This window comes from Mobula hypostoma, chromosome 1, assembly GCF_963921235.1.
Source record: "Mobula hypostoma chromosome 1, sMobHyp1.1, whole genome shotgun sequence".
Lineage (NCBI taxonomy): Eukaryota > Metazoa > Chordata > Chondrichthyes > Myliobatiformes > Myliobatidae > Mobula > Mobula hypostoma.
In genome coordinates, this window is record NC_086097.1 from 146,272,504 (window position 1) to 146,286,327 (window position 13,824).

At 40.6% G+C, this 13,824-nt stretch overlaps 1 protein-coding gene across 1 annotated transcript in view; it reads right to left on the minus strand.

Annotated features, from left to right (window-relative positions):
- The window catches only part of slc22a13b (solute carrier family 22 member 13b), a 28,586-nt gene extending 19,564 nt beyond the window's left edge, over positions 1-9,022 (minus strand). The window contains 4 exon segments of the mRNA XM_063047665.1: positions 1,507-1,589; positions 1,591-1,611; positions 8,644-8,688; positions 8,690-9,022. Of these exon segments, the coding sequence (XP_062903735.1) occupies positions 1,507-1,589; positions 1,591-1,611; positions 8,644-8,688; positions 8,690-9,022 (482 nt within the window).
- Positions 9,023-13,824: the final 4,802 nt, after the last annotated feature.

Sequence of the window (13,824 nt, forward strand, 5' to 3'; positions counted from 1 at the left end):
AGAACTCCAAAGAAACTTAGAAGCAACAGAAATGTGGTTTCTTAGAAGAATGCTGAAAATATCATATAGAGATAGGGTAACTAATGAGACAGTACTCCAACATGCCCATATGAAAAGATCTTTAATGAGAACATTAAATGAGAGGAAACTTAAATTCCTGGGCCATGTCATCAGAAAGGCAGAAATAGAATGCCTTACATTACAAGGCAGTATGCCAGGGAAACATGGTAGAGGAAGGCAAAGAAGAAAATATATGGACACTGAAAAAACTAACAGATTTAAGTGTGCGAGATGCTGCGAGGGATTGTTCGATGTGGAGTGCCATGATCGCCCAAGTGTGCAATGCGCAAGGCACATGAAGAGAGAGGGATTACTGAGGCAGGGAGAAGTATAGAACTGAGAGGGGAGTCTACCCTCTGTGATTTGCTGTGCTTCAAGTAAGTTGAAAAATGCTGGAAGAAACCCATATGAGAGGATTGAAATGCACTATTAACATAGACCCACTTTCGTTGACCTGTTCATTAAGGACCACCTTGTTAAACTATTAGTACCTCTGCATTGTAACTAATTTCAATAGTGATCAGTAGCAATTCAAGTAGCAATTCCAGAACCTGCATTGTCAAAGACAAGGAAATTATGGCTTCTGGAAATGATGGGACTGAATGTCATGGTGAATCACAATAATTACAAGTATTAATGGTGAAAGCACAGGAGAGCGTGTTCTTTTTGATGGCTGCATGGAGTAAATGGAAAGAATGATTAATGCAAGTATCCACAGGGGCTCAAGGACCAAGTACAGGATACAGGCAGGGATAACTCAGTAGATGAATGCCTGGGGCCAGGCACAAATGAAATGTATGCAATGTTGCATACTGCCAGTGAGTTCACTTACTGGCATGGGCATGGACTGACTGGCATTTTCAATGATCCTACTGAATTGACTGTTTTATTAATATGAATCCTCTCTCACAATATTATAGCCTGGAGCTATTTGTACAAGGAACCCGACATGCACAGGTGGGTACAAGTACAGCACATGGAAGGAAATCAGACAGGCCATGTCACATACGCAAAGGTTCCCAACACACACAAAATGCTGGAGGAACTCAGCAGGCCAGGCAGCATCAATGGAAAAAGTACAGTCGATGTTTCAGGCTGAGACCCTTCAGCAGGCCTGGGAAAAAGAAAGCTGAGTAGTAGATTTGAAAGGTGGGGGAGGGGAGAGTGAAACGCCAGGTGATAGGTGAAACTTGGAGGGGGAGGGATAAAGCAAATTTAATCAAAATGCCAGATTGCAGCATCTGCAGTCTCTTAATCAAAGGCCTTGCAAGGTTCAAAGTGGATGAGTTCTGCGCAACAACAAGCAATACCATATACCAAGCACAAAAAACTTAAAAAATCTACACTGAAACAAAAGTAGGGTGAAGCATATCTCTGAGTTAAGCAACTATTCCATCCAATTACAAGTGGCCAATTTACAGATACATATAAATTGTTGGTTCTTACCTGTCTGGTAGAGGGCTGAACAACAAGGCTCCAGCAAACAGGTCAGCCATAGTACTAGTGTGTGAGAATTGACTTAGCCAGCGGGTGATCACAAACCAAATTAAACTGGAGGGACAAAAATAATCACATCAAGGATGAGTCATTAGAGTTAAACTCTGGAGAATCTTAGTACTAAGTGTGTTTAAAAATATTAAATTATATGAGTAAGATTGAATCATGTGAGCTTTTAATGGGCTTTGGAAGGAAGTATAGAAGTAAATCAAACTTCAAAATAAATTTATTATCAATGTACTGTATATGTCACCAAATACTAACCTGAGATTCATTTTATTGCAAGCATTTATAATACAATCAATGAAAAACTACATGCAAGGTCTATTGAGCAGCCAATATGCAAAAGAAGATGAACTCTACTAATACAACAAAATCAAATAATAATATTAATAATAATTAAGTAAATAAATGACATATGGCCACTAGCACAAAATTTGAGCAAGGGCAAAGTATGAACAAATCTCCTATTAATAGACAAAGGAGAGTGCTTGGATGTGCCCAGGGCAGATATTTGTTTTAATCCTCTCCTGATCTGTAATTTACAGAAACACAGAAGTATGACCTTAAAAACAAACCAGGCAGGGGAATTATTTTAGCAATAATCAGTTTGGCAAATGTTGTATTCACACTGGTGTGGATAGTGTACCAAGACAAGAGACAGTCAATAGACCTTGTAAGTATTAGCTACCATTTGTTTTGATGCAATGACCAGAAACCCAGGGACCTACCCACATACAGGCCATCGCCAGGTGTCGGCAGGTGTCTGTTTCTGTGAACTGTTCATAACTCAAAACACGTTTGCAAGTCAGAAACTCAATCACAAACCGAGTTCCCCCATTGACAGAATTTGCTGCAGTCCTGCAAATCCATCCTGCCATTCCCCAGAAGCTGAGTGACATGTATGGGCAAACCACCAGGTATTTCCTGCTGGGGTGAAGGTAGCAGAACTAACCCATAAACATCATGTGGAAATAAGGACTGATCCTGGCATTCTCTTCCTTTTCCTTTCCTCCTCTTGAACTTTGTTCTGCTCTCTATGTCTTGCTCAATCTCTCAGTCATATTATATTCCAAGAATGCTTGTTAATGTCTTTGGATTTGTGCTGAAACCCCAAGTTCAAATCAGAACCACATTTCCTCTTAGTAAACTCAATGATTAAAAAAACTCCAGTCAAACACTTGTAGAAACATACTATCTGAAATGGGCTGATAATTCTTTTAAATAGAAGTAGTGGCAGGATCTGTCCGGCTGCTAGAAGTGTGCTCGGCAATGCAAGGATGAGAGACAGCAATAAGGGAACAGCTGCGCTCCATGTTTGCAGCCACCTGATTCACTATGTTAGGGTCTTTATGGAAGTGATTTGCCATTTATAGTAACCATATGTATAGGATTAGAATATAAAAGCAAGCATGTAATGCTGAAGTTTTATAAGGCATTGTTCAGATTGCACTTTGAAGTATTGTGAGCAATTTTGGAACCTTATCTAAGGAAGGATGTGCTGGCATTGTAAAGGGTCCAGAGAAGAATGATCCCAGGAAGGAAAGGGTTAACATATGAGGGGTGTTTGATGGCTCTGGGCCTGTAATCACTAGAATTTATAATAATGAGGGGGGCATCTCATTAAAAACGATTGAATATTGAAATACCTTGATAGAGTGAATGTGGAGAGTGTGTTTCCTATAGTGGGGGAGTCAAGGACCAGAGGGCACATCCTCAGAATAGAAGGACATCCCTTTAGGATGGAAATGAGGAGGATTTTCTTTAGCCAGAGGATGGCGAATCTGTGGAGTTCATTGCCATGGATGGCTGTGGAGGCCAAGTTATTGGGTACACTTAAAGCAGAGGTTGATAGATTCTTGATTAGGAAGGCTATGAGGACACAGCAGGAGAATTGGGTTGAGAGGGATAATGAATCAGCCATGATTGAATAGCAGAGCAGACTCAATGGACTGAATGCCCTAATTCTGTTCTTATGTCTTATGGTCTTGTACTTTGAATGCTACAGTGCTCAATTCTATGGAGACATCCTGAAATCTCGGGAATTTTAGAAAACTCTTATATCAACACATCAACTTACTATTTCTTTTTACACCTTGGGATTCATAAGGGTACAAGTTTTTGCAATACCATTCTCCTCAGTTGCTTCCAATTCCCAATTTACAGCTATTCCAAGATGTTACACATATAGTCGAGAGTGAAGATACATGAAAATATATTTATTGTAATTCATCTGCCATCTCCTTGTTTTCTATTTTAATTTCTCTGCCTTACTTTCCACACTTTATTTGCTTCTTTTTTAATTGTTTATAGAAATTTTACTATATGATTAATACCTCTGGCTCGGTTTATCTTGTACTAATTTTCTTTCATTGTTAATTTTACAATTATTGCTTGTAGTTTTCTGCATTCTGCTCAACTTTCAAATGTACAAAGGTAATACATTTTTTATTAAATTAACTAGTAGATTTTTCAGTTCAAAGACTTTTATTCAGAAGTGGAACAGAGAGAAAAAATATTTTTAATTTGCAGGGAGAATAAGGAGAGGTCTGGGTGGGCTAAAGAGACAGGACAAAGGGAAGATTAGAAAAGAACACCTGAAATTTTAACTTCCTTCTTTCTACTGACCTGCAGAGTATTTTCATCATTTTCTGTTTTGCATCTAGCCTGTGTATTCTGAAAGAAAGATCCCCATAAATATCTGTTATTCACCTTGACCAGTCAACCCCCTCAACTCAGTTCAGTTCAGCTAGCCTAACTTTTATACTTTCATAATTTCCCCTGTATAATTTTATAGCCTTGGCCTTAGACCCATTCTTCTCTCCCTCGAGCTGAATGTAAGATTGGCGTTTCATCATCACAAAATATAATTCAAACTTTGGTTGGCTCTAGAAAGTGTTGTATACTATTATAAATCTCAAACACTGGGAGTTCCTTATATGGGCTACTTCATACAATCTAATTTTCCAGTCTATATGTAAATTAGATCCCCTATAATTATAGCTATTGTTACATACCCCGTAACTGGGTTGCTAAACCAGCAGAAATAGACCACTCGTTGGAGTCTGGATTACTAGGAACTAATAAAGTTTTATTAAAGAAATAAGTAACACAGTACTCTAATCGTAAGTATATAAATGCAACAGGTTAGCAATGATAATAGACACATGTACACAGAACTAGGTTAATAGGAATCAAACCAAGCTCTATTGCAGTCTAGAGGTAAAATGATCAGTCATAAGTGATGCAGAGTTCAGTTCAGCTTAGTACAGTTCGCAGTAATCGCTGTTGTGCCGTTGGAGAGAAGGGGGGGATGCAGTTTGTTTCAGGCAGACCTTCGATGTCTTCTATCCCGCTGTGCTCACCGACTGTGACCCCTTCGTTCCGGATATGACCGTTCTTCCGCGGTGAACCCGGCACCCAGGCAAGGGCGGACACACACACCAGGTTCCCACCGATCGTACCTTTACACCTTGTGATTCTATGGTCAGTTCCCGCGAACCGGACCTCCAAACACTCACCAACTTGTGGGGGCACACCGCTCTTTGCAGGGTCTCTTTATCTCGTGGTGTCGTGGTGTGTCACGTGCCTAGCGAACCTGCTCTTTTTATCCCCCTGCTGGGGTATCGCCTGTCCATCAAACTTCAAACAGTTCAGGTTCAAAGCAACAGGTCTGTCAATATTCTGAATTGTGTTTCTTTTCCGTTAATCTCTCTCTCCTCTCTCATTAGCATTTTGGACGTTTCTCCATTGTCTCTCTTATCTTTCCCATTAGCATCAATCGCCCAATAACTTGGTTTGGCGTCACACTATACTTCTATGATAAACTGCCAATACTTCTTTCTTTGTGCTCTGGTCTATTTAACAGGGGGCTTTAAACCACTCCATTATTATTTATTCCTCTCCAAGTCACTTTTATATTTTCACTTCCTGAGCTTGAGCTGCTCACCAAGACAATCATTAATTAGCAGATCCACTCCCCAACCTTTTCCAACTTTCTTGTCCTTCCTAAACTCTGCATGCCACAGTTTCCTAGAAGACCTTGGATTGTGCGTAGCGGGAGAGAGATTTCAAAAGAAGCAAGCAGTGGCAGTCTTTCTTCCTTTTCTTGCTTCTTATTCCATGGTTAGAGCAATAGGATACCAGACAGGATAGGAGAAGGCTCCTCTTGTGGGATCTGGAAAGGCAGGGAGACCTCCAAAGTTCCCGACGACTACACCTGCAAGAAGTGCATCCAGCTTCAGGTGCCTGCAGAATGTGTTAAGGAATTGGACACAGGTAACTGGGTGACCATCAGGAGGGGAAAGGGAATGGGCAGACAGTGCAGAGTACCCCTGTGGACATCCCCCTCACTAACCGATAAACTGCTTTGGATACTGTTGGGAGGGGATGACCTAGCCACCATGGTCAGGTCTCCAGCACTGAGTCTGGCTCTGTAGCTCAGAAGGGAAAGGGAAAGAAGAGACAAGCTCTAGTGACAGGGCATTCAGCGGTTAGGGGAACAGACAGGAGGTTCTGTGGAGAAGAATGTGTTTCTCGGATGGTACTATGTTGCCTCCCAGGTGCCAGGGTCAGGGACGTTTCATTCAAGTTGACAGTACTCTTTAGTGGGAGGGTGAGAAAACAGAGATCATGGTCCAAATTGGTAGCAATTATATGGGTAGAAAGGCTGATGAGGATCTGCAAAGTGAGTTCAGAAAGTTAAGAACTACATTAAAGGACAGGACCTCCAAGGCTTGCTCTCAGGATTACTACCCATGCCAGGTGCCAACAAGGCCAGAAATAGGAACTTCCTACTGTTTTACATGTGGTTGAGGAGATGTTGCAGCAGGGAGGGCTTCATTGGCCTCCTTTCCAGAGAAGGTGGGATCTGTACCTGAATTGGAGGAGACTAATATCCTGTGGGAAGGGTTGCCAGTGCTGCACAGGGGTAGGGAGGGTGGTGGATATTTAAACTTGAGTAGGCAAATGGAAACCTCAGGGAAGAAATCAATAAGATTGAAAGAGTGCAGAGAAAATTTATAAGGATGTTGCCAGGACTTGAGGACCTGAGTTATAGGGAAAGGTTGAACAGATTCGGACTTTATTCCCTAGAGCGTAGGCGAATGAGGGGAGATCTGATAGAGGTATACAAAATTATGAGGGCTAAACGTAAGCAGGCATTTTCAAATGAGGTTGGATGAGACTTGAACTAGAGGTCATGGGTTAAGGGTGAAAGTTGAAATGTTTAAGGGTAACATGAGGGGAAACTTCTTCACTCAAAGTGTGTTGAGAGTGTGGAATGAGCTGCCAGTGGAAGTGGTGAATGCAGGTTTATTTTCAACATTTAAGAGAAATTTGGATTGGTACATGCATGGAAGTTGTATGGAAGTCTGTAATTTGGTTGCAGATCTCGGCAGATTAATGGTTTGGCATGTCCTAGATAGGCTGAAGGTCCTGTTTCTGTGTTGCAGCATACTAAGACTCCAAATGTCATGTATTATTCAATATTTAGGTTCCAAATCTATGTCATCCTTTAGCATGTCTCTGTAACGGAATTCAGATCAGACTTACTTCTATTTGCAAACAAGAGAAAATCTGTGGATGCTGGAAATGAAAGTAATGCACACAAATGCTGGAGGAACCTCATCAGGTCTGTGTTACTCTTTTCCGTAGATGCTGCCTGGCCTGCTGAGTTCCTCCAGAATTTTGTATTTGCTCTCACAGTTCATTGTTTTATTGAAAATGTTAAGCCTTTAATTCCATTTTTTCATTATTTTGCAACTGCTAGCCTTATTTACTTACTCTTCAATGGATGTTCTCTCTTCCTTCCTGTTATCATGTTCCATTTAGTAGTACTTTACAAAATAGCCTAGTCTTTCTTTGATTTACTACATCTTGACAACTTAGTCCCTCAGCCTCACTATTTAGTTTAAAATTTCCTCTGCTTTTCTAGTAGTACTGCTATCTGCGCCCCTTTAACCAATTCTCACTTCTATCACACCATTGCTAGGTACCTGGTGAATACTTCTTTTGAAGCTGTCTAGATCAAAAATACTATTTATCTATCTCAAGTTCAAGTTTAATTGCCATTCAACCATACATAAACACCCACGAATACAGCCAAAACACAGCACCAACAGTCATACACAGCACAAGGCACATGCAGCACATATACTGCAAGATAGCAGTAAAGATACAGTCACACGAAAAAAAATATAATATATCCCAAATCTCTTGAATGTCATTGGCAAGAACAAGTGTGTAGATGAACGCAATACAGATTGTCTTCCACCGAGCACACACTGGAGAGCAGCAGCACAGGTGGGACCAGCACCCAATTCAGCATGGACACTGCGCCACACTGCCCTCAGTGTCACCTCCCCTGGGCGGCTGCAATAGGCGACACTGCAGCATGTGGCCTAGTCCGTGCTACAACCGACATTACCAACGTCTAACAGAGCCTTGCGATCACAAGAAAAACGTTCAAGACAATCACTCGCTGTTAGACTGCCTCCGCGCACTGACTCCGATTCCTTTCTGTAGTAGGCAAACAGTCCATATCAAGTCCAGCTCCCCCACTAACGAGCAACTCATTGATGAGGTCGACCTGCAGTACTTGAAGTTCTTAATGTCTCTTGCGATCATTACAAAATGTTTAAAGAAGACACTAACACCTTTGTTTGGCCCATAGAGACCACTGTATCCAAGCTTGCCGCCATCTTACCAGAAGTTAAGGTATCTCCATATTTTGTTACAAGAGTGGAAACTATTGACAGGAACTGTTGTCAATATTTATTTTTCCATTTTCAGGTAGGTGTTTTGTGTTGAAGTATTGTGTATTCTAATAATTATATCAATGTAGCAGATACTTTTGCATCATGCCTTTGCCTTCACATGTTCTAGTCCAACTCCCTTACAACTCACTACCAGATTTTTAGTATTCTTCTGCTTCAAAATATCATAATTACATTTTAAAGCATTTAACTCACTTCAAAAATACTGTGAAAGGAAAAAGGGTGCAGCTAATGGCAACACTTCCAGTGATATAAATGTACAAATATTTTTGCAGACTAAATGTTGTATGTTATAATTAAAAACACAAACCTCTGTAACTATGGTCGGTGGATGTTCCGACAAGTCGTTAAGCTCATCCTTCTTCACATGCTATTGTAGATTTGTTTCCATGAAACAAAATCCAGTTGATGTCTTTATCTGGGTGAGGCGTGTACATTTTACACTTTTGGTAAGACCCGTCTTGTTCCTTCGAGGTAGTAAGGAACAATTATTCTTCTTTGCTCAACCCATCCATGATACTTAGTATCCAGTTGGCCTGACAGTGATGTTGAACAGTCGCTCCAGTAAAAACCTGTGCAAGTAAGTGGAATCCTGTAAATAAGTATGGGATACATATCAATACCAGTAAATGTATTTGAAATGCTCCAAATTCTCCCACGTCGTTAAGAATTTCACCAAACTCGCTCATTTTTTCTTTGGCAATTTGTCTTTTCTAAACAATGCAAACTGCAAAGATTGAACCGCAGCAGAGTGACTGGATTAATGCTCAGTCACAGTCGTCTACAATTAATCAGCGTTTGAGTACAATTAATCTTTGCAATAATGTGTAGAGGTGAAAATCGCCATCTCAGGGAACAATTCAAAATTTTTTGGGCAATGTAACGAGTTAATGACACATCTGAACTACTTAAAGCAAACAAGGGAAAAGAATATGGACCTGGAAATTTCAAAGATATTGCAGATTAAATTCAACTGTTAAATAGTATTTTGTTTCAATCTTAAATTCATATTAAGGGAACAGTTGCATGGTTTGAATCAGATTTAACTTTAAAATCTCAAGTTTATTTTTAAATCACTCATGGGACAAACACATTTATAGCTAGATCAGTATGCATTAACTATTTGCAACAAACGGTAAGACAACAATGATGATCTGCTACCATAAGCCACCGCGTTCTTTGTGGTGAACGTACAGTCACAGTGGATGCACATTCAACATCTGTGAGGAAACTGCACAGCAAGTTAGATGTGCGATTTGGAGGTAAATTTACAGTTGAAAGAAAATTCCTTTGTCTCTGCCACATTTATCCTTGGACGACAAGGTCTGCGAGATACTGCAGGGAAGTACACTATTGCTGTCTGTATTGTAAATGGTACATAATGTAGCCACATCATGCTGGGGTGAAGGAATTAATATTAGGGTTGGTGGACTGGAATGCATTAAAGTGAGTTACCTTGACAATGAGCTTCATGAGCGATATTTGAGCTACATTATGCAGGCAAGAGATGAGCATTCAACATAATAACTTGCAAAATGTGATGGACTATAGAATTCTCAGAAGACTGAAAGACTAAACATAATGTATAAAACTGCAGACTAATAAATTTGAGGAAGACGAATGAAGAGAGACCAAGTAATAAAAAGGGGACTATTCTATGGAGAGTGCAGGAAAAATTGTACAGGATGTATGAATCTTTGAAATAAACAGATAGACCGAGAAAGCAATTTAAAGAAAAAATTAAGAGAATGCTGGTTTTCATAAGTGTAGAATAAAGAAATCTGAATGCAATTCTATTAAAACATCACTTAAACCAGAAGTATTGCATCCAATTCTGGTTACCACTTTGTGGATGTATGCAAAGGCTTTACAGAATGCTTTTAAAATATTTATTGCATCAGCTCCTGGAATGTGGGATGTGCATCACTTGTAGAAGCTAATGACTTTTTTAATTTGGAGGGCGTGTCAAAAAGGCTTTTAAAATAAGAGGCCAGTTAGGACAGATGGAAAACATAGAAACATAGAAAATAGGTGCAGGAGTAGGCCATTCGGCCCTTTGAGCCTGCACCACCATTCAGTATGATCATGGCTGATCATCCAACTCAGAACCCTGTACCTACCTTCTCTCCATACCCCGACCCCTTTATCCACAAGGGCCATATTTAACTCCCTCTTAAAGATAGCCAATGAATTGGCCTCAACTGTTTCCTGTGGCAGAGAATTCCACAGATTCACCACTCTCTGTGTGAAGAAGTTTTTCCTCATCTCGGTCCTAAAAGGCTTCCCCTTTATCCTCAAACTGTGACCCATTGTTCTGGACTTCCCCAACATCGGGAACAATCTTCCTGCATCTAGCCTGTCCAATCCCTTTAGAACTTTATGTGTTTCAATAAGATCTCACCTCAATCTTTTAAGTTCCAGAGAGTACAAGCCTAGTCGATCCAGTCTTTCATCATATGAAAGTCCTGCCATCCCAGGAATCAATCTGGAGAACCTTCTTTGTACTCCCTCTATAGCAAGAATGTCTTTCCTCAGATTAGGGGAGCAAAACTGCTTCCCAGGTGTGGTCTCACCAAGGCCTTGTACAACTGCAGTAGTACCTCCCTACTCCTGTACTCGAATCCTCTTGCTATGAATGCCAGCATACCATTCGCCTTTTTCACTGCCTGCTGTACCTGCATGCCCACTTTCAATGACTGGTGTTCAATGACACCCAGGTCTCCTTGCAGCTCCCCTTTTCCTAATCCGCCACCATTCAGATAATAATCTGTTTTCCTGTTCTTGCCACCAAAGTGGATAACCTCACATTTACCCACGTTAAATTGCATCTGCCATGAATTTGCCCACTCACCTAACCTATCCAAGTCACCCTGAATCCTCTTAGTACCCTCCTCACAGCTAATACTGCCGCCCAGCTTCGTGTCATCCGCAAACTTGGAGATGCTGCATTTAATTCCCTCGTCTAAGTTATTAATATATATTGTAAACAACTGGGGTCCCAACACTGAGCCTTGTGGTACCCCACTAGTCACTGCCTGCCATTCTGAAAAGGTCCTGTTTATTCCCACTCCCACTCTTGGCTTCCTGTCTGCCAACCAATTCTCTATCCACATCAATACCATACCCCCAATACCGTGTGCTTTAAGTTTGCACACTAATCTCCTGTGTGGGACCTTGTCAAAAGCCTTTTGAAAATCCAAGTATACCACATCCACTGGTTCTCCCCTATCCACTCTACTAGTTACATCCTCAAAAAATTCTGAGATTCGTCAGACATAATTTTCCTTTCACAAATTCATGCTGACTTTATCCAATGATTTCACCGCTTTCCAAATGTGCTGTTATCACATCTTTGATAACTGACTCTAGCATTTTCCCCACCACCAATGTCAGGCTAACTGGTCTATAATTCCCCGGTTTCTCTCTCCCTCCTTTTTCAAAAAGCAGGGTTACATTAGCCACCCTCCAATCCTCAGGAACTATCCAGAATCTAAAGAGTTTTGAAAAAAGAAACTAATCCCATTGGTGAAGAGGTTGAGAACTGAGATCGAAGATCATTGATGAAAACAGGAAAGAACTGCAGCTTTCTTACTAAATGCAATTTACGGTGAGAAGTTAGAAAAACAATCCAAGAGTGTTGCAGGCAAAATCAACAGTGGTTTTCATAAGTGAATTTAGTAAGTCCTTGAGAAAAAAGCTACAGGGAAAGGATGGGAGAGTGAAGCCTACTATATTGTCACTGCAGAGTCCTGATATGGACTCAAATGACTGAATTGTATTCTTCTGAGCTGCCGTCTGTCTATGCTTCTACCTTTGTACAAATTCCAGTGGGTCAGAGCTTGGTGTAGGTACTCTTTTACATGTGTTTCATAACGGTTGTCAAATTTCTTTCCAAAATCACCCCAGTCCAAAATGGCAAAGCAATGCACAGGTGTAGAATTTTTCATGGTATAATGCCTTCACCATGTTAGGCCACGACTCACCCTTCAGTGAAGCAGCTGGGAAAAAAGCCTGAATGCTGGTTTAGCCAACTGTTAATCTAGTCCAGGGCTAAGTGATTTTTATGTCCCTGACATTATCCGGCATAGTGTGGACGTCCGATACAATTAAAACAAATCCACAAAGTAAAACAAAATATGCACAGGTTCAATAAACTTAACCGCTAAGAGTTCCAACAATTCACACTTCATTGTGAATTGTCTGATGTTGATGCACTTGGTAAACTTTGGCTGAGAGTTTGAGATTTCCGCATTCATGATAATTATACTTAGGCTACGTCTACACTACGCCGGATAATTTTGAAAACGAAGCTTTTTCTCTTCATTTTGACCCTCCGTCCACACTAAAGCAGTGTTTTCATCCCCTGAAAATGGAGCTTTTCTAAAACACTCTGAGTGTGTAAATTCAAAAACAATTGTTGCGTGTTGTAGTGTGGATGGGGTAAACAGAGAGATTTAAAAACGCTGTCATGATAACACCACAACAACAATGCTTTTTCTGCTTCTGCTTGGTACTGCGCAATCACTGCCGGACGGCTGTTATAACGCGCAGTCGGTGTGAACGGTGTAAGAGTTAAATTGTAAAGTGAGCTTTTTTGACTATTTAAAAACGCTGTCATGACGTGCCGGAACAGATGGCCGCAGCGCGGCATTTCGTTGTTTTCTTGAACGCAACCCCCCACATAACCTAACAATTTCAGAACAGACGGAAACGAGACTGAAGCCAGAAGAGTTAGAAATGTACTCACCAAATACTTTGACCCATAGCTTACTGAATAAATAAGTATACTCACTTTGCCCTGTTTTCTGTCCTTGCTTGTATGAAGGTGGTTTACTTATTTATGCAAGTACTTCTATGAGAATAGATGGGTAACAGCCTAATGTAACATTGTATGGAAATACAAGATAACACTGATGCAGACATGTTTTATGCATTTAACAAGGTGCTTTATTAATGCAACAGAGTTAGTCAGTTTTTCAATGTTCGTCGTCAGCCGGGTCATACTGTCTGTGAACTTCCTGTCGGTTATCTCCATACCATTTGTTTTTTTTTAGTTTTAAGTCCTCCTGCGCGAGAGTCAAGAGCAATTCCTTTGAAGTTTTTCCACTCTGTAACTGGACAAATGCGCACTAAGTATACCGTTTCCTCATCACTTGTTTTCTGTGTGTCCTGCACGTGCCCAGTAGAGGAGATTCACCCAAATAGCCATGTTAGTGTGGACAGAGGTATTTTGAAAAACGCTGAAAGCTAGTACTTTACCATCTACTAGCCTTTTCAGACGTACAGAATTAGTATACTTCTAATGCTAGAGAGGTTCCTAAGTAATAGTTTCTGTCTGTTGTTCCAATATAAATTGACACAAATCATGAAGAAAAAGTGGCACACTAGTGTAGATAAAAGAGCCGTGTCTCCAACTCTAATCACCCAGGTCAACTTTGATTTCCAGTGCCATCTATGTGAAATTAGCATCTTCCGGTGGCTGCATGTTTCC